Raw genomic sequence first — 20,033 nt, forward strand, 5'->3', positions numbered from 1 at the left:
CCAGAGGTACCAAAATAAAATTATAATCAGCACCGGTGAATTATGACACAAAAATACAGTATGCTTTCACCTTGCATAAGAATAGGAACCAACAAAGTGATGGTGCCCACAGAGCGAACACAAAGAGGCCCAGCTGACACATCCTCACCCCATAGGAGAGGTGGCCACAATTGGCACTGGACCATATGCATACAGTCAGGAATAATAACTATTTGCAGAGCAATTGAACAAACATTACAGGCCTGTATGCTGTGCTGCTGAGTAAGATGTTCCTCACAAAGGCTCCATAGATCATTTAGCTATCATGAGCAGCTATAAAAGGTTTCGGCAGCTGGGGACAGACAGCAGTGCAATCAGGGACAGGATCGGACGTCAGCATGGGCAGAGTATGTCAAATGATTTTTAGTTTCGTTTTATAGCATGGCTGTTGAGATTCTGAATGTTTTTGCAGATCATCTTCTATGAGGACAGGAACTTCCAGGGTCGCTCCTATGAGACCAGCAGCGACTGCGCCGAGTTGACTTCTTTCCTGAGCCGTTGCAGCTCATGCCGGGTGGAGAGCGGTTGCTTCATGGTCTACGAGCGCTCGAATTTTATTGGCCACCAGATGCTGGTCCGTAGAGGAGAGTACCCCGACAACCAGCGCCTGATGGGAATCAGCATGAGTGATTGCATCCGTTCCTGCCGTATGATCCCCATGGTAAAAAAAATCAAGTTGGTGTCTGTTATTTGCGCTTCCAACTGGGAAGCAAAATGTTTAGCCGCCAACCCTTCCCCCTAAGCTGTCTCCCTCATTTTGTAGCACCGAGGTCCATTCAGGATGAAGATATTTGAGAGAGAGAACTTTGGAGGTCAGGTGAACGAGCTGCTCGACGACTGCGAGAACATCCAGGACAGCCTGCGCATGTCCGAATGCCAGTCCGCCCAAGTGACGGAGGGCCACTGGCTGCTGTACGAGCAGCCCCACTTCAGGGGTAGAATGCTCTACCTGAGGCCCGGAGAATACAGGAGCATAAGAGAAATGGGGACGGGTTCAGTTGACATGAGGATTGCATCCATCAGACGCATCATGGAAACTTGTTAAGAGGCTTCTACTTTGAAAATGTCATAATTCATATCAATAAATGCTTCATAACTTATAATAGGACTGAATGTGTTTTACTAATTATTGCCATCAGATTGATCCTGTGTGTGTGCGTGTGTGTAAAAGACAATTGAGCTATTGCGGTTTAATCAAAATAGTGTATAGTCTATTAGGAAAATAATATATTTTGAAAAAAAAATGCCAATATTAGTCCATTGTAAATGCATTCAGGTAGTACTAATCAGAAAGAAATGCCTTATCGTCATGAAGATGTTCTCAATTTTCCTGAAAGTAGGGGGTTGATTCAAAAAAATTACAAAGCAGCCAAACAGAAGAATGGACACTAAATAATTAAAAAACACAATTCAATTTCCCACAGGCCTGCATTGACCAAATGAGAAAACCTGAAAGGTTTTCATGCAAAACCATACTCACATAAATTGGTAAGGCCTTGTCTTCCAGATTGAGAATTCCAGACAATGCAAACATGACCTTTGCACACAAACCCTTCGATGCAATCAAAGTCCTTCATTTTATACGTTGCACTTTGGAGAAAAGGCATTGCGTTTGTCAAGCAGCCGACAAAATATTCTCATTAGACTGAACAGGGTTAGGTGTGTGTGTCACCGGTCCTAAAAAAAGGTCACCAAAACATATTCATGAACCCGATTGGCTGTGTAACCCATGTGACAAGGTGACGTCACATGAAATACAACTATTGGCCAATCTGTTTTAAACATTTGAAACCAAAAAAATGGAAACCAATTTACGAGGCTTTTTTTTTTTCCATTAAATAGCTGCATGTAAAAGTTTCATCTACCTTAGGGAAGTTTGATTTTATCGTGCAAGCAAAGAACAAAATGATGCTGAACAAGTCACCTTCAATCATTTCCCAAAGACGTGGCATCAATGCAACTCTTTTTAACACTGTCTCTGAATTTTAAATAGTTTTACAGTGTAGTCAAAAGGGCACCTAACTTCACGCCACCTTAACTAGTAGGCTACGGTTTTATTTGTGTCGCTCTAAAACTGCACATTTTCCGCTAATATTAAACAGTTTTCACCTTGTTTGTGATATTTAGAAAAATAGTTATTAACTAATGATTAGATCATACTTGGGATGATTGACACAGAACTGGTGGAAATCAGGTCATCATGAGGATGGGCGAGTATGCAGATTCCATGAGCGTGATGGGCACCAGAGATCCGATCCTGCCCTGCTATCCCCATGATATAACATTCGATCAAATAATTCGAAGGGGTACCTTTTCCCCGTTTGAACTTTTCTGTTTCCATTGACAATTCAGAGAACTTGAGCAGCCAGTCCCACAAGCTGCAGAAGGACTGCGACAACATCATGTCCTGCCAGTTGATTGAGGGCCACTGATTGATGTTTGAGCAGCAAGAACTAAATTGTATCACCAGATGTTTGACATCTGGCCATTAAAGCACACATCTCGGATGTAATCCCCCCCCCGAAAACTATTGGGTGTTTTGTTATGTGTTCATTTCAGCATTCAATTCAAAGTATGGCTTGAATGGAAGTCAAGTAAAAAAAAAAATCATGACAGTAATATGCCCTCAGTGGTCCAGCATTATTATTGTGTTTGTGGAATATGAATTAAATCCGCACATTTATATCCATATCAGAGGGGGCAGCCATTTTGTTGGTACATGTTAGATTAGACATGGGCCAGGTATGCTTGATTGACTCTGCATCAAATCATTTAATATATTTATTTAAAATTGGTGACAAAAAGACAAATGTAAGTCTCCTGTCAAGGGAAAATTCTACGTGGACATTATGACCTTGTGGGTATATATGCAAGCTACACAACACTATAGGCTTTTAAAGTCAGGTGCTTGCTCAGGACATTAGACAATAGGGGGCACGCAGTGTTTGTTTTTTGTCAGGTATAAATGAGGCATGTTCAGACAGAGAGATGTCAGTTCAAGCTCAGTTCAGTCAACGATCCAGTAGACCACCACCATCAATATGGGCAAGGTAGGTAAACCATCTCAACTGGTTATTTCCCTTTATTATGCCAGCAAATTAAAGATGGTTTTGTTTTCCCACCAGATCATCTTATTCGAGGAGAGGAACTTCCAGGGTCGCTCCTATGAGTGCATGAGCGACTGCGCCGACATGTCCTCCTACTTGAGCAGGTGCCAGTCCTGCCGGGTGGAGAGTGGCTGCTTCATGGTCTACGAGCGCACCAACTTCATGGGCAACCAGTACTTCATGAGGAGGGGCGAATACCCCGACTACATGAATCTGATGGGCCTGAGCAGCGGTGTTAAGTCCTGCCGCATGATCTCCATGGTAGGTCTAACACAACAAATGCCACGGGAATGTTCTTGCTGTTTTGTCTAATTCCTGATTTTGCTATGATCCCCATAACAGCACAGAGGTCAGTTCAGGATCAAGATCTTTGAGAGGGAGAACCTGGGCGGTCAGATGAACGAACTGATGGACGACTGCGATGACATCATGGAGCGTTTCGGCATGTCCGAATGCATGTCCTGCCAGGTGATGGAGGGCCACTGGCTGCTGTTTGAGCAGCCCAACCACAGAGGCAGGATGGTCTATGTGAGGCCCGGGGAGCACCGCAGCTTCAGGGAGATGGGCATGAGCATCACTCGCTTCATGAGCATGAGGCGCATCACTGATTCATGCTAATTGTACATTGTTGCTCAAATAAATATCATGACTTCCTAAATTTTGGTCTTGTACTTTATTTCAATCAGACAAGTGGTGTTATTTGAAAATAAATTGTTTGGGGCTACAACTCATCAAGTCAAATGATCATGCCATAAATCACAACACAAATCATTTAAGATTCAATCAAAAATAAAATAAATAATAAATAAAGACATATTAATTATATAAATAAAAATATTAATATTAATAAATAAATAAAATAAAATGAAACTGTAATTTTCCAATATAGGCAGAAACACTTGCGACACTTGTTGCCGGGCGGAGTTCAAACCACTCACACAGAAGGCCCGTAGTAAATTTACCCCAGAATTAAGAACTTTAGCAGAAACATGACTTGGCACTGTTGAAAAATAAAGTTTTCATGTTTGAACAGAGACTCTTCTCGAGTGCTAGGTCTTACAAGATGACCCAGGAAGTTTTTACTTAGGGGCACCCTTTGCAATGGTGGACAACCATTCTGTTGCAATGTATAAGTACTTGCTACATTATATTTTAGGATCCCTGTTTGAAATTTGTCATGTTGCATCGTGGAGGACTTCCAGACAAAAAAATTGTGATGTAGCGTGGAGTTGTGTTATTTTTGAAAGTGGAAGCCGCAATCAAACACATGAACGTCTCAATCAGGGATGTCCAACTGCGGTCCTCAAGGACTACTATCCTGCATGCTTTAGATGTTTCCATCTTCCACACACTCAAATGAACAGCTCATCAGCAAGCATATGAAGAAGCTTGATAACTATCCTGATCAATTGTATCAGGCGTATTGGAGGACTAAAAACATGCAGGACAGAGGCCTTCGAGGACCAGGTTTGGACATCCTTGATCCAGATTGCAATAGTTTTAATGAGATCATGAGAAATGCTCTCAACTTTAAGATGATGCTTCAAGTTTCTGATTTACTTCACTACCTACTACTTCACTGTGTTTGTTATTTCATCAGACAAAAACTGTGTCTTTGTCCATTTCTGTCTCAATAAAAAATCTGAATAAAGATATCCTGCACTAATTGGCTGCTTACCTGCATTTGGGTCACCTTGTCGTCTAACGTTGCCGCCTTCATATTATAAAATGATTTGTTCCCATCCAGACATTTTCGAACAGTTGCTAAAATTTCAGAACCCACTGGAGAACGCAAATGGAAATTTGCCATGAGCGTTTTTACTCCAAAGATTGTGGATTGACTATCCCCACCCCGTTGATGACACCACAGATGACTTGAGTCAGACCTGATTAACAGAACCGTTTCGAAGTCTCACTGCTCACCATCTATTTTTTTTCCACATAAATCCAAGCATACATAGCCGCTTGCCTCCACAATTCGCCAGAAAAATCACTTTTGTTTGTCGGCCGATGCTTTGTATACAGACGTGTCAGACTATTGTTGCAGGCGAACAAAAGGATACTCATGCCTATAAATTGTCGGCTTACGGATCACAGTGTCATGCGGCGTGTTTTCAGGAAATCAGACGCTAATGTCCCAGTCACTATTGGAAGCCTTAAGAAAATGCTCATTGTTCTATTTTTCTGTACCATAAAACGTGATTGTGAAGTCTTCCCGAGGATGCGGTCGAAGTGGACATGTGACCAATGCCTCTCAGCACTCCATAGGGCCTCCATACCATGTTGCTCTGTCAGCGATTTACACACACAATGGTGACTGCAGAGTCTTTGGGTTTGGTCAGGTATAAAAGACACGGTGGCGTCGCTACCAAAGCAGCATCACAGGTCTCTGAGAAACCAACACACCTAGCACAACCATGGGCAGGGTAAGCGCACGAATCCATACCTTAAGCAATCTCTTTTGAAATGTTTTTATAAACTCAGGAATCCATCTTCCAGATCACCTTTTTCGAGGAGAGGAACTTCCAGGGCCGCTCCTATGAGTGCATGAGCGACTGCTCCGACATGTCCTCCTACCTGAGCAGGTGCCAGTCCTGCAGGGTGGAGAACGGCTGCTTCATGGTTTATGAGCGTCCCAACTTCATGGGCAATCAGTTCTTCATGAGAAGGGGCGAATATGCCGACTCCATGAGCTTGATGGGCATGAGGGACTGCATCAGGTCTTGCCGTGCTATCCCCATGGTAGGCGAGAGAAATTTCACAAAACGCTGACGACGGGTTTTAAAATGTACAAACTGTCCCGAAGCAGCACAGAGGCCAGTTCAGGATGAAGATCTTTGAGAGGGAGAACTTCAGCGGCCAGTCCCACGATCTGATGGAAGACTGCGATAACATCATGGACCGTTTCCGCATGAACGACTGCATGTCCTGCCAGGTGACGGACGGCCACTGGCTGATGTTCGAGCAGCCCCACTTCCGCGGCAAGATGATCTACGTGAAGCCCGGCGAGTACCGTAGCTTCAGGGAGATGGGCCTGAGTAGCATGAGGTTCATGAGCATGAGGCGCATCATGGATATGTAAAAGTTGTTCCCTGCAATGTTTCTCTGAAAAGAACATAAATTAAAAAAAATCACAAAAACTATACTGTCTGCCTAAGCAAGCATTATTACACACTGGTAACATATTTTTCAGAATAGGAGAATGAGGAAATCAGTTTATCATTGTTCTATTTGAGACACAGGCATGTTATCATCATCATTCCGATATTTATCAATAATCTCCCAGTCAACACTACATTTCTAAACATATCACCTTTTTGGCATTTTTTTTTTTTCTTCTTCCTTGGAAAGTGTTTGGACTTTGATCAGACTGGAATTTTAGGTTATGAAAATAAACTGAATTATCAACTGATTTTCTAATACCACAAAAAGTAGGCACAAAATTGTATGTTCATTTTAAAAGACTGCTGTATTTCAAAGAGGCTTTTGCAAATTTGGGAAAGCACCCAAGTGCAAAATTAAGTTTGAAATGAAACACCAAGTGGTCGTGGAAGAGAAATACAACACATTACTAAACTAGAAAAAAAAATAAGTTGGTTGCTCTGATTATCTTGGGAAAGCTAGCCACCAAATAAGGCCATGTTTTGCTTGATTTAACACGTGTAAAAAGGATGCACAGCATGCACCCATCCCGTTTAAAACTTTAAAAACGGTTTGCTGTTCGGGAGAGGCCTTCGTTAATAGTTCAAAGTAGTTTTTTCAGTGTATGTTGTATGACTCCTTCTTGTGGCAAATTCCAAATTCCAAATCAAGCCTTAGAACAGTCAAGTGACGTGGCCAAAAGCAAATGAAGTGGACCATCGCAACAAATAACATTTCAGGAACGGAAACTGTTGTTTTACCATTTTACCAGTTCATATTTTTTTTGACTGAACTTAAGTTTTATTAAGTCAGCATTAAATAGCTGGTTTTGATTTACTATTTAAAAATGTTGCGCTACCTACGCTACAAATATAAATAAATCTAACACCAATTGTTTACACATTTACAATTGTTTAATTCAACAAATTTGCATCTCACTAAATTAAAGCTTTTTAACTTGGTGGAAATTCTTTCTATAATTGTGTTACCTTCACCTGACAAATAATTTCTTTCAATCCATATTGTACTTTACAAAAAAATAAAAAAAACTACAAGTACATTCAAATTTATATTTGCCCACCCAAAATGGCGGGACACACTTTTGGGTGCCGACTTGCTCTGAACAGTGACTTGTATGTGAATTACACAAGCATATGTTCAAAGTCAAAGATGTATTATATATATAGTCAGAGTCAGAAATGTACTGATGGAATGATTCGTAAATAAAACATAAATGTGTTTTTTCTGGAGCGGTAGAATGCAGCCATTTGGAATTTCTTTGGCAACTAATTAGTTTATTGCAGTCCATAAAGGAATTTATGGCTAAAATCCATTTAAAAGACCAAAACCATTACCCAACTAAACAATCCAAAGTCACGGTTGGAACTAGTCATGTGACTAACACTGCTGAAAATGCAACCTGTCATGAAAGAAAAGGCTTTTCTAAAGACTGAAAGGTTCCTCCTGCTCTGAAATTATGGGCATAACCTCTGTGTTCTGAGTGTCAATAGTAAGTCGCTGACTCGTGGCTTTGTGAAGGGGAGGAGCCAACGTTTTGTCAGGTATAAAAGGAAAGGGTTAAAGCAGGTACGGCACACCACAGCAGCACATCCGCATCCAGCATGAGCAACACAACCAGCAGCATGAGGAGCAAGGTACACCACATTTAAATTCATCCACTCACCTGTCAATGGCCTACAACTTGACCTGTTCAAGGTTGATCTGGCAAACTCAGAATATTTACTAATGCCCACATTTTGCTTTCGAACCACCAAATATTTTTCTCTTCCTGCTTTCCCAGATCATCTTCTACGAGGAGAGGAACTTCCAGGGTCGCTCCTATGAGTGCACGAGCGACTGCTCCGACATGTCCTCCTACCTGAGCAGGTGTCAGTCCTGCCGAGTTGAGAACGGCTGCTTCATGGTCTATGAGCGCCCCAACTTCATGGGTAACCAGGTTTTTATGAGGAGGGGCGAGTATTCCGACGCCATGAGCATGATGGGCACCAGAGAGTGCATCAGGTCCTGCCGCATGATTCCCATGGTGAGTAGAAATCGATGACCGCCCAAAGCTAGAAACCTCACTAGATGGTAATGCTTTGTCCCGAACATTTTCCAAGCAGCACAGAGGCCAGTTCAGGATGAAGATCTTCGAGAGGGAGAACTTCAGCGGCCAGTCGCACGAGCTGGTGGATGATTGCGACAACATCATGGAGCGTTTACGCATGAACGAGTGCATGTCGAGCCAGGTGATGGAGGGCCACTGGCTGATGTTCGAGCAGCCCCACTTCCGCGGCAAGATGATCTACCTGAGACCCGGCGAGTACCGCAGCTTCAGGGAGATGGGCATGAGCATCACTCGCTTCATGAGCATGAGGCGCATCACGGATTCATGCAACTAAAATAAAACAAAACTAAGATCCATTAAATAAAGTGTCATGTACTATTTATTATTTTTTTTATTCCTGCTGCAACTGCAAATTATCAGGATCATTATCCAGCATTCACACACCCTGCTGATTGTTTGATCATCTGAATCAGGTGTGTTGTACCAGGATGACATATATAAAACATGCAGGACACCGGACCCTGAGGATTGGGGACTCCTGCTATAGACTATGATGATGCACAAAATGCCACCCCACCCCCTCACACTCTCACCTAAGGGAAAATTGGAGTACTCAATTAGCTCAATTAACCAACCATGCATGTTTTTGGGGAATTTGGGAGGTAACCGGAGTGCCTGGAGGAAAGCCACCCAGGCACGGGGAGAACATGCAAACTCCACACAAGAAAGCCGAATCCGGAATCCGACACGCACACAGTGTGCCAAATAGTGGTGTTTCTGGAATTAGACCCCAATGTATCCAATATAAGATTAATAAAATCAATTGTCTGTCAAATAAATCATGGAGGCAAATCTCAAATCTTCTCACCTCATCAGTACAGCACTAATAGTAATAATTCACAGAGGGAAAATAATCTATAGATATGATATGAGTATTTTTACATTGTCTTGTTTACAAATTTTTACAATACCGTTTAAAATGTCGATGTATATTTCTTGCGCTAGTACCAGGGATCAACCGCTGCCTTGCCAAGCAACCACCAACCTCAGTTTCAGTGCATTTGTGACATTGTAAATGTAATAAACATTATAAAACAATGATTTTCCATGTATTTGTGAGAGTGAGCGGAGGAAGCAGATACAATTTGTCTATTCAAAATAATTACATCACTAATATCTGATTTAATCTACTGATGCGCCACTTCCACCTCGGAATACGTTGCCTAAATATTTTGGGAAGCAACCTACCACCAGTTGCGAAGGTGGAGCAACATCTACCCCGATTGATAAAATCTACCATGTCAGAACTCTGCTCCGGTTGGTTCCATAAGTTCAGTAACTATCGGAACCGGTTGGGCAATACCATTGTTCGCCCCTACTGTACGTCTACACCTACAAAGCTTCTATTAAATTGTGTTTAAAGGCCAACAGAAAATCTTATGGAATAAACCAATGGAAATGGAGACATTACTGATTCTTGAAACTAATAAAATGGCTCACTAAAGAACACATTCAACAGCTATCAATTATCAAACTAGTAAAGTAACAATAGGTCAATAATAGTCTTTGAAAATATAAAAAAATGAATAAACAATGAAAGCGCGACCAAACAATTATAGCAAATTGTTGAAGCAATAATTTGTTTCATTTCCAGGTTGAATTCTATTGCCGCAACAGTTTAATTAAATGTAACTTTCAATAAGGAATGTACAACAGCTACAGTATTGCCGACATTTCTTTTCTTTGTTTCCATCAGCTCTAACTCATCATTCAGCACAATGAAAGCAGCCATTTTTTTCATTTCAAATACAAAAGGCCTTGTGTTACTTGGTCTTCAAGAGCCTAGCCACGAGACCACCATGTTAGACATGTGACACGGGCCCCCACCGCACTCCATAGCATAGTGCTGGCTCAGGGGCTTTACACAATGGGGACCCGCTGACGGCGTGGGGCGCACTCAGGTATAAAACCAAGGGTTACATGGAAGGGGACAGCATCAGTTCTGTGCCAGCAGCAGCCGCTCACCTGACAAACATGACCACCACTGACATGAGCATGGGCAAGGTAAGCATTCCATATCCCCTAAAATAGGGATATCTACAAACTCCCATTTTTGTGATTTCACAAAATCACAAAAATGGTAAAAGGGATTCAGCAGCAGCTGTCTTGCAGGGAACCACATTGAGCGACATTGAAAAGGCTAAACAAGTCAATATTAAATCCCACTTTGCTTTCCCAGATCATCTTCTACGAGGAGAGAAACTTGCAGGGGCGCTCCTATGAGTGCACGAGCGACTGCTCCGACGTCTCCTCCTACCTGAGCAGATGCCAGTCCTGCCGGGTGGAGAGCGGCTGCTTCATGGTCTATGAGCGTCCCAACTTCATGGGTAACCAACACTTCATGAGGAGGGGCGAGCACGCTGACTCCATGAGCACGATGGGCATGACCAGCGGCATCAAGTCCTGCCGCATCATCCCTATGGTGGGTAAAAAGGGATTTTGTTAGGATGCTTTTATACTTTTTTAATTCAGAATGTGTTGTTTTTAAAGTTTAGTTGCAATTTCTATTTAACTTTTCCTGTGCATAATGTTGCAGTGGCTTTTAATAATATCGAATATACATTTTAAGGATAACTTGGGACTGCTTTTTACTGTATTTTAATGTTGATCGTGATGGGGTAGACCTCTGATTGTAGGACAGAAAAAATACATCAAGTGATATGGATGGATGCATGAATGAAATCAAATTAAGAAACATCTGGAATTTTTTTTTTACTTTCCCCAAAACAGCACCGAGGCCAGTTCAGGATTCGCATCTTTGAGCGGGAGAACATGAGCGGCCAGTCCAACGAGCTGCAGGAGGACTGCGAGAACATCATGGACCGCCTTCGCATGAGCGAATGTATGTCCTGCAACGTGCTGGATGGCCACTGGCTGCTGTTTGAGCAACCCAACTTCCGCGGAAAGATGATCTACGTGAGGCCTGGCGAGCACCGCAACTTCAGGGAGATGGGCATGAGCAGCACTCGCTTCATGAGCATGAGACGTATCATGGACACATGCTAAATGTATGATTTTGTCAAATTAAAGCAACTCAAAGTTATCAGTTTACCTTCCTGTGTTTTTTTCTGTGCTTGTAAATTTTTTTTTTTTTTTTAATGTAATGATATTGATAAGTAATCTTAACGTTCTGCTTAATAGGCTGCTAAATTAACCACGAGTTAATATGATAAATATCAAGCTTATTAGCTGGTGAAGCAAACTAAACTACAAAAAAAATAATCAATTGCGCTTCCATCTAAAAGTTAAGTATTTATTGAACACGACTATAAATTCCTACAATATGCCGCCACAAGCTAAATATTCAAATGAGCTCATCAGGTGGCTCCCAGCTGAGCCTGTGTTCGATCCCTTACAAAACAAAAATATATTGCAATATATGTATAGGAAAATATCTTAAAATAAATAATATATATTATATATTGCAATATAAGCATAGATCACACATATTTATATTGATAAATGTAAAAGATATATTGCAACCAAGACCAAAAGGAGCACTATATTTTTAAATGTAACTTTGACATACTACAATGTATAGTTCCATATCCATAAACCATAACTGTAGATTAAAGGTGTGAATTATGAAGACTAGCCACCGTATTTAATATTTTTAGTTCAGCTCCTCTACTGTTCTGTGTCAAATAATAAATGGTAACGTAACTAAAATTACAGTGACGTTGGTGACACTGGTTTTCCAAAGGTAATACGCATTTGCCCAATATCGGATTTAAAGCATGCTGGTAGATGCCATTTTTGTTAGTTTGTGTTTGTTTTTTACTACTGTTAGCGTCCCTTGCCTTTGAGTGATTAAAAAGGATGCTTACTGTTCTAAAGGTGAGGTGTGCTTGGGCAATCCAATAAACAAACAAAATTGTCTCCTGTTTGTTGGAGTACCAAGACTGAACTCTGTGTTTAAAGATCATCAATGCATTGAAATCACATCATACTTCATAATTCAGAATGGCGGGTACTGCTAAACTCGAAAATATGTTTGCATTCAGGGAGATTCAGAATGATATTATGGTTAATAATTACTCAAAATCATTCATTTTTAATACTTTTTAAAATAAGTTTTGCAGAATGCAGAACCACTGCTCTGTGTTTCCGCATGGACATTTGTTACGGCAAACACTTTTTCTGACAACAGATGATCAATACCCATTGTTTGTATTTTAAAAATATATCAATTCATATTTACAATTTTATGTCATGATTGCAAAGAAAAAATAATCAATGGGATAATCTATAGGGTAATCGATTAAAAAAATGTTTATGACAGCCTTACATTTTGCAAGCATGTTGAAAAGCACTGGTGATCAATGAGTTATGGATTATAATCGTTTTTCAATATCTCATTAAAGATTTTATATCATTGAGACTCTTGTGTATTAATTTTGATTCGTTTTTAAAGTGAGTTTGTTAGTTGTGGTTTTATTTCCTCGCAAATGCTTAATTATAGTTCACTTTTTACTAGTTAAAGTTATTATATATTAGTCATAGTCGACATAAAAAAATTGTGTTAAGGAGACTACATTTCATAAACGACCTTTCTTCTTCTGTATGGTCGTACAGCAATATCGAAATAAATGCTAAAGTATATCTTTAAAATGTACCACGGAATCATGTATGATATTTATTGACAAAGACATTTTCACTATAATTATAGTTAGTTCTAGTCAGTTTTATAAATGTAAGATATCTTTTTGGTCCAAAGGATTTTCATTTTTATTTAATTTCTTTAACTGAAAGTTTGCATGAATTTTAGTTTGAGTTATTTCATTAGTTTTGGTTATCTATAACAACTTTTGTTTGCATACTGCAGTTCAATTATTTTTATATTCCAATTTTTTTTGTTTTATGCAATATATGTCCATAAAAATTTATTGATGGAGTGATCTTCAGGAAGGTTTTTGTGTTATGGAAAACCTTTTTTTCTGCCTCTGAACAGTGTAGACAATGCAAGTGGGGCCTCTTCCCAACAATTGCTACCACCGCAAATCACGATGTGTTTGAAGGTCTCTTTGAATTGCTGCCGTGCACGCGGTGGGGCCTCTGCTGCATGTTGCCCTGTCAGGATTTTGCACAATGGGGTCATGTATGCTTCAGGCATGAGGTCAGGTATAAAAGCAGCCGGGCGACGTGGAGAAAATTGAGCAGTCTGTTTGGGCTTCCACACGCACCACCGCAACCATGACCATGGGCAAGGTAGATCTCTCCTTTGGGAAAAAATCTGTTTTATGTGATAATCCCTTAATCTAATCATTTATGACTGCTCGGTTTTCAGATCATCTTCTACGAGGACAGGAACTTCCAGGGCCGTTCCTATGAGACCAACAGCGACTGCGCTGACATGTCCTCTTACCTGAGCAGGTGCCTCTCTTGCCGGGTGGAGAGCGGCTGCTTCATGGTCTATGACCGTACAAACTACATGGGCAACCAGTTTTTTGTCAGGAGGGGCGACTATTCAGATTACCAGCGAATGGGCATGAGTGACTGCATCAGGTCTTGCCGCATGATCCCCATGGTATGTACCACTGCCATCCAATGTCGACCACTGCCTGTTCAGGGTCATAAATGAGTTTGGCATCATGTGGCTCAAGCAATCATTCACACTCAGGGAAGGTGTGGCTTTGTCTTAGGTTGTAGATTGTCAATCAATGGACCATGTTGAAGTATCCTTGAAGAAGATACTGCCTCATTACATTGACTTTAACCCTAGGTCACCTAGCATCCATGATTTTAACCTGTGACATAAAACCTGTTTACCCGATGGAAAGCCTTACAAGATTCAAACCGAGAACCCTTGCCTAGATTTGGGGACCACTATGCTACCAACTCTACATTACCCAGAAAAATATCTGTTTGAAATAGTCCACGTTGCTGAATTTTCCCTCTTTTGTTTGAACCCTCAGCACAGAGGCCAGTTCAGGATCAGGATCTTTGAGCGGGAGAACATGAGCGGCCAGTCCAACGAGCTGCAGGAGGACTGCGAGAACATCATGGACCGCCTTCGCATGAGCGAATGTATGTCCTGCAACGTGCTGGATGGCCACTGGCTGCTGTTTGAGCAACCCAACTTCCGCGGCAAGATGATTTACCTGAGGCCTGGCGAGTACAGGAGCTTCAGAGATATGGGCATGAGCGGCCCTCGCATCATGAGCATGAAACGCATCATGGAATCCTGCTCTTAGAAGCAGCTGTGTAGCAAAACAAGATTTTAAATAAAAATCACTTTTAAATCTACTTTCTGGTGTCTTCTCCTCTGCAATGCAACTCATATACTGTATAGTGGAACCACACCTAGATGATACCCATTTGAACTACCTTGCTAAGAAAACGGTCTGCTAACTTGGATACACCGTTTATCCCCTTTTGTGTGTTTACACCTGTCTGATTTAGGTGTTCGCTGAGCCTAAAGATATGATTATATCTTAAAATCCATTCTAAACAACGCTGATCCTGTTTAGGGTCACGGGGGGTTCTGGAGCCTATCCCAGCTGACATCCAGCAAAAAGCAAACTACACCCTGAACTGGTTGCCAACCAGTCGCAGGGCATAGATAGAGATGAACAACCAACCACAACCACATATACACCGTCCCCCAGTCAGGCGAGTGTACCCCTACACCATCAGTAATTTGTATCTTAAAATGTTGGGCATTATTCAAATATCCAAGGACTCCAAGTTTTTTTTTAACCATCACCATTGGGCAAGTAGCTGGAAATTCCCCGGAAAGTACCCAGAAATTCCCTGGCAAATTCCAAACAAAGCAACTGTCCTCCATGTGGGATGCTGGAACGTTAAAGATTCCTGGCTTTGTGTCCCGTGTGTAAGGTTTCGATGCATGTTGAACTTTGAAGGCAAAACAGCATCGGCACCGATCAGATGTTTGACAATCAGGAAGCAATCACCACACGCCGTTATGTTGAAAGTTTTCGCTGACATGATGAGCACACATTTAATGCCGTTTGAATCCTTACTCTGGGCACAGATAAATTGAGTTCGGCTCTCTATGTTCAACTTTAAGCCTTTTTTTGTTCCAATTTAGCAGGTAACACAAACCAAAAGCGGCTTTGGTATCGTTACCTGAATTGTCGGACCCTTTCACTGGAACCATCCATGAAATCCACTCTGTTTGGGGAGTGGATTTGGTGGATGGAGTGAGTTCGAGAAGCAGTTTGATCAATTGCTAAATGTTTTGGTTTTAAATTCTGCGCTCATGACTAGAACACAAGTCAATGTTATCGAGAACAAATTGCTGAATGAGGGTGTGTCCGTTTTAGCTACTGAATCAACACCAAAGAAGCAAAGATACTTATGAAGACATTGTTTTTATTTATTGAAGCTTAGTACAGGGTTCTAGCACATGTCAGTGATACGCCTCAAGCTCATGATCCTCATGTTGGTCTGGCCCATCTCTCTGAGGCTGCGGTGCTCACCGGGCTTCACGTAGATCATCCTGCCACGGAAGTGGGGCTGCTCAAACAGCAGCCATTGGCCTTCCAGCACCTGGCAGGACAGGATGTCGTTCATCCGGAAACGGTCCATGATGTTCTCGCAGTCCTCCAGCAGTTCGTTGGACTGGCCGCTCAAGTTCTCTCGCTCAAAGATCTTAATCCTGAATTGTCCTCTGTGCTGTAATTCAAATGACAAATGTCAAGACCAACGTCTGGTATGATTCAGGTTTTGCTCGGGTGCTTACAGAGGGAATCATTCTGCAGGATCTGATGGAGTCCAGAGTCACTCCCATCGACATCATGCGCTGCAGATCATGGTACTCTCCTCTTTTGAGGAACAACTGGTTGCCCATGAAGTTGGAGCGCTCATAGACCATGAAGCATCCATTCTCCACCCTGCAGGACTGGCAGCGGCTCAGAACAGAGGTCAGCTCGGTGCAGTCGTTCAGGCACTCGTAGGAGCGGCCCTGGAAGTTCTTCTCCTCGAAAAGGATGATCTGAAAAAGAAATCAGAGACATTTTCGCTTTGCCCATGAGAGAAATCCAACCATTTGGAAGAACACCTTTACCTTGCCCATGGTGATGGTTTAGGTAGTTCCCAGTGGAGGGTTCAACTTGCTCTGCTAACCCCATGATTCCGAAGCCTTTTTATACCAAATCCCTGGGGCCACGACACGTTGTTATTCAAATGTGCAAAGCTGATGAATCGGCAGACTGACTTTTTGCTGAACAGGGTCTATAAATGCATAACAATGCTTCTCCATCCATACATTTCTGGCTGTGAATCGCCTGCCATTATGTGTGCGCACAGGCTTTGTGTGGACTCGCTCAGTGAGAAGCTTCTGCACATATGGTGTGATCATGGCCACTGGGGAAACCGCATCCTCTAGGATGAACTCAGAACCGGAATCAGAAAATCGCTATTTACTGTATAATTACAAAGTATATGTAAGTATAATTTATATAGAAGTTATAATATACAAGTAAATATAATTTATTCGGAAACTTTTATGAAAACCTTTTTCCCCCACATACCATTTTCAACAGCCCAACAGAATTGGCGCATATAAAATAAAGGTCCGTTCAAATTCTATGGGTACCCGTTCTTAAATTGTTAATTTTTCAGTTTAAAATTCTTCATATTATCTTTTTATGTGGAGTGCAAAAACAAATCACTCTTAAGGGTGAGACAGGTCAGTGTAAAAGAGTCCAAGGGCCACTCCTGGAGTTAGCACAATCGCTTATGATTTATGCCGGCAGGAAAAATATAAAATGACAAAATAAATGTTGCAGAAGAACAATAAGTGATATAAATTAACTTGCTTTTGATCCTGAGCCAAAAGATAGTAACATGTAAATATTCATCTAATTGATTGCACTCAATCTCCAACTGCAACGTTATGTGGAAAACAGTTTGCCTTTTTTTTTACTTATCTATTTTGGGTTTATTGTTATAGTTATTGTATAATTATTATAGGTGATTATTGGAAACACAGTCAAGCCTAAAATTATATATATGAATATATATGACTTTAGCCTTGACTGTCTTGATGTCAAACTCAAGGCCCGGGGGCAAGATAAGACCCGGCACATCATTTTATGTGGCCCATGAAGACTTCATGTGTCAATCCTAAAATTACAAATTGTCTTAACTTCTGAAAATTGGAGATATTGCTCGCAATTTTATTACCATTCATCTTTTTAAAATATTTCAACAGTTTTTACTAGTCTCTGATTTGAAAACTAGTTATTAGTCATAGTGGCCCTCCGAGGGAAACTATGACTCTGATGCGGCCCGCGAGAAAAATGAGTTTTTGACGGTCTATTTGATTTCATAACTTTTATTCTCTCTCACTAAATTATATATATATATATATATATATATATATATATATATATATATATATATATATATATATATATATATATATATATATATATATATATATATATATATATGTGTGTACAAAAAAATGTATGTCAAGAAGGAAGTGATAACAAAGCCAGTTAAAAATCCGACATCTTTAATAAACAAAGCGTTTGATATTTACAGCAAGGCTTTAATCTCATGGCTAAAATTCTGTGACCCTCCGGAAGGAACCCACGATGGCGCAGGTGGCGCACCAGTCGCGGTATCGTCGGTACTCGCCAGGCCTCAGGAAGTACTGGCGCCCTCGAAAGTTGGGGTACTCGTAGAAGATCCAGTAGCCATTCATGACGTTACAGGAGTAGATATGGCGGTGGTGGAAACGGTCGGATACACAGGCACAGTCGTCCATGAACTCCATCATGTGACCGCTGAAGTCAGGCTTCTCATAGATACGCAATCTGTACGAGCCTCGGTACTGCGGGATCACATCAGAAGGGACAGTTGGGTTTGCAAGGCTCTCAAAATGACTAGTTTCGTTTTAAGTCATGTTAATGAAGGGCAAAATCATGGACAGGATGAACAGAAACTGGTCTACATTTTGAGTACAGACACCAGTAATGGAATCACAGACATGATCAGAAACCAGAGACCGAGTCACAGACATCATAGTCTATTTTTAAGTCTGGGATCCCAATGGATATTGAAACTACCTGTCGACTATAAGTGAAGAAACTCAAAGCACAATCGCAGGAAACAATCCAAAATCTGTGCCTAACTTTTAAATCTGGAAACCACAATCGCAAACATCAAAACAACCAACCCAGCTTTTAGGAAGAGAAACCAGAGGCAGAATCATGGATATCAAAATGATTAGTCTAGCATTAGGCAAAGAGACCAAAAGTGGATTGGTTGTTTTTTCAAAACACGAAACCAGAGGGGTAACATTTAAAACTCAAAAAGGGAGAACTGTTGACATTGGCAAGCTTTTATATTTGGAAACCAGAGGCCAACTTATGGACAATGGAGTGATTACTCTTGCTTGGAATCTGGCGGCAGAACAACAGACGTCGCCTAGTTTACAAGCAAAATAGATTTCATCGGAATGATCGGTCTAGCTTTAAGAACAAATTCAAAGGCAGAACTTTGAACCCTTACTGCGGGAATCATCTTGCACGAGCGGATGCAGCTACTGAAGCCCATCCATCTCTGGTAGTCGGGATAGTCTCCTCTCCTCATGAAGTACTGGTGACCCATGAAGTTGGCTCGCTCGTAGATCATGAAGCAGCCGCTCTCCACCCGGATGGAATTGCAGCGGTTAAAGAAGGAGTGAAGGTCTGTGCAGTCATTGCTGCACTCATAGCTGCGACCCTGGAAGTTCTTGTCCTCGTAAAAGATGATCTGTCGGGAGACGGGAGATTGCGTGATGACAAACAAAAGGACGAAAATATGATTCGATGCCAGCCGAGAGGAGCCTACCTTGCCCATGGTGTCTATTGGAGAGATTTGTCATGTTTCCAGGGCCTTTTATAGCACCTCCGCACAAACAAAGCATTGTTATTCAAATGGTCCGCTAGTTATAAATGAACGCTACTGGCACATGTGCACCTTTTTGTTGGACCACGACATGGGGTGAGAAATATAGATTTGTATTTGACACAAAAAGAGAATAAATAATTAACAGGGTTTAACGTTGATGGACGAGGAAAGGACTAGTATGGTATCCACACATCCTGCGGACAATAGTGGGAGAACAATACGGAAAAACGCTGTTCACTCCTGCTGTGTTGCATAATAAGTGAAGTGAGCCGCTTGCTGTCCACACTGCAGCAACTTCATGTTTGCTAACACACAGGATGCTAAGGGTTTAGTAAGGTTTGTAAACTCTTAAAAATGCCAGGTTAAAAATAACTTTGATCTGATTTTGACCAATCAGATGCCACCTTAAACACCTATCTAATAGGTGAAGAGCAACTATGGGCATTACGAAGATTTAATCATTTTAAAAAATATATAGCTGGGTAGCTGTGGATTTTTAAATAGCGTGGGATACTTATTTTTACCCAAAAGGTTAGGTTGAGATTCGGATTTAGCTGTAATCAATAGCCAGTCAGTCACCATTTATGAGATATTGTGTATTGAATTTCAAATAAATTTAACGTAACTTTCTTAGAAACTGTTAGGAGGATTCAGCGGGTAACACCGCTGACCTTGAACATGTGAATCGGCCGAGTTGGGCATTGTCCGTCAGTATATCAGGCCGGCCCACGTAAGGCCGGTCAATTCTATGA

General features: G+C 41.3%; 8 protein-coding genes across 12 annotated transcripts; 6 read left to right on the plus strand and 2 right to left on the minus strand.

Annotated features, from left to right (window-relative positions):
* Window positions 1-245: 245 nt before the first annotated feature.
* Window positions 246-1,147, plus strand: LOC125973730 (gamma-crystallin M3-like). 2 transcript variants are annotated; one of them, XM_049728192.1, is made up of 3 exons: window positions 246-386; window positions 452-700; window positions 803-1,147. In XM_049728192.1, the coding sequence occupies exons 1-3, from the start codon at window positions 378-380 to the stop codon at window positions 1,082-1,084; spliced, it is 540 nt and encodes a 179-aa protein (XP_049584149.1). In that variant the 5' UTR covers window positions 246-377; the 3' UTR covers window positions 1,085-1,147. The 2 variants fall into 2 exon arrangements, with proteins under 2 accessions (XP_049584149.1, XP_049584148.1); XM_049728191.1 differs by lacking the exon at window positions 246-386 and having other exon boundaries at window positions 440-700.
* A 1,795-nt stretch (window positions 1,148-2,942) lies between these two features.
* Window positions 2,943-3,804, plus strand: LOC125973731 (gamma-crystallin M3-like). 2 transcript variants are annotated; one of them, XM_049728194.1, is made up of 3 exons: window positions 2,943-3,089; window positions 3,165-3,407; window positions 3,489-3,804. In XM_049728194.1, the coding sequence occupies exons 1-3, from the start codon at window positions 3,081-3,083 to the stop codon at window positions 3,762-3,764; spliced, it is 528 nt and encodes a 175-aa protein (XP_049584151.1). In that variant the 5' UTR covers window positions 2,943-3,080; the 3' UTR covers window positions 3,765-3,804. The 2 variants fall into 2 exon arrangements, with proteins under 2 accessions (XP_049584151.1, XP_049584150.1); XM_049728193.1 differs by lacking the exon at window positions 2,943-3,089 and having other exon boundaries at window positions 3,144-3,407.
* Window positions 3,805-5,405: 1,601 nt separating this feature from the next.
* LOC125973733 (gamma-crystallin M3-like) lies at window positions 5,406-6,289 on the plus strand. 2 transcript variants are annotated; one of them, XM_049728196.1, is made up of 3 exons: window positions 5,406-5,572; window positions 5,646-5,888; window positions 5,953-6,289. In XM_049728196.1, exons 1-3 carry the CDS (start codon window positions 5,564-5,566, stop codon window positions 6,226-6,228), a joined length of 528 nt encoding a protein of 175 aa, XP_049584153.1. In that variant the 5' UTR covers window positions 5,406-5,563; the 3' UTR covers window positions 6,229-6,289. The 2 variants fall into 2 exon arrangements, with proteins under 2 accessions (XP_049584153.1, XP_049584154.1); XM_049728197.1 differs by having other exon boundaries at window positions 5,956-6,289.
* A 1,586-nt stretch (window positions 6,290-7,875) lies between these two features.
* Window positions 7,876-8,735, plus strand: LOC125973735 (gamma-crystallin M3-like). The gene is made up of 3 exons (XM_049728198.1): window positions 7,876-7,942; window positions 8,089-8,331; window positions 8,411-8,735. The coding sequence occupies exons 1-3, from the start codon at window positions 7,910-7,912 to the stop codon at window positions 8,687-8,689; spliced, it is 555 nt and encodes a 184-aa protein (XP_049584155.1). The 5' UTR covers window positions 7,876-7,909; the 3' UTR covers window positions 8,690-8,735.
* Window positions 8,736-10,287: 1,552 nt separating this feature from the next.
* On the plus strand, window positions 10,288-11,458 carry LOC125973729 (gamma-crystallin M3-like). The gene is made up of 3 exons (XM_049728190.1): window positions 10,288-10,419; window positions 10,595-10,837; window positions 11,146-11,458. Exons 1-3 carry the CDS (start codon window positions 10,336-10,338, stop codon window positions 11,419-11,421), a joined length of 603 nt encoding a protein of 200 aa, XP_049584147.1. The 5' UTR covers window positions 10,288-10,335; the 3' UTR covers window positions 11,422-11,458.
* A 2,055-nt stretch (window positions 11,459-13,513) lies between these two features.
* On the plus strand, window positions 13,514-14,661 carry LOC125973732 (gamma-crystallin M3-like). The gene is made up of 3 exons (XM_049728195.1): window positions 13,514-13,623; window positions 13,703-13,942; window positions 14,331-14,661. Exons 1-3 carry the CDS (start codon window positions 13,609-13,611, stop codon window positions 14,607-14,609), a joined length of 534 nt encoding a protein of 177 aa, XP_049584152.1. The 5' UTR covers window positions 13,514-13,608; the 3' UTR covers window positions 14,610-14,661.
* A 1,069-nt stretch (window positions 14,662-15,730) lies between these two features.
* LOC125974102 (gamma-crystallin M1-like) lies at window positions 15,731-16,535 on the minus strand. The gene is made up of 3 exons (XM_049728974.1): window positions 16,445-16,535; window positions 16,121-16,372; window positions 15,731-16,053 (listed from the first exon to the last, which is right to left on the minus strand). The coding sequence occupies exons 1-3, from the start codon at window positions 16,451-16,453 to the stop codon at window positions 15,778-15,780; spliced, it is 537 nt and encodes a 178-aa protein (XP_049584931.1). The 5' UTR covers window positions 16,454-16,535; the 3' UTR covers window positions 15,731-15,777.
* A 1,347-nt stretch (window positions 16,536-17,882) lies between these two features.
* LOC125974103 (gamma-crystallin M2) lies at window positions 17,883-19,927 on the minus strand. Of its 2 annotated transcripts, XM_049728975.1 has the most exons (3): window positions 19,222-19,927; window positions 18,901-19,143; window positions 17,883-18,220 (listed from the first exon to the last, which is right to left on the minus strand). In XM_049728975.1, the coding sequence occupies exons 1-3, from the start codon at window positions 19,228-19,230 to the stop codon at window positions 17,948-17,950; spliced, it is 525 nt and encodes a 174-aa protein (XP_049584932.1). In that variant the 5' UTR covers window positions 19,231-19,927; the 3' UTR covers window positions 17,883-17,947. The 2 variants fall into 2 exon arrangements, with proteins under 2 accessions (XP_049584932.1, XP_068507837.1); XM_068651736.1 differs by having other exon boundaries at window positions 18,901-19,927.
* Window positions 19,928-20,033: the final 106 nt, after the last annotated feature.

The sequence above is a fragment of the Syngnathus scovelli genome, chromosome 8 (assembly GCF_024217435.2).
Source record: "Syngnathus scovelli strain Florida chromosome 8, RoL_Ssco_1.2, whole genome shotgun sequence".
NCBI lineage: Eukaryota > Metazoa > Chordata > Actinopteri > Syngnathiformes > Syngnathidae > Syngnathus > Syngnathus scovelli.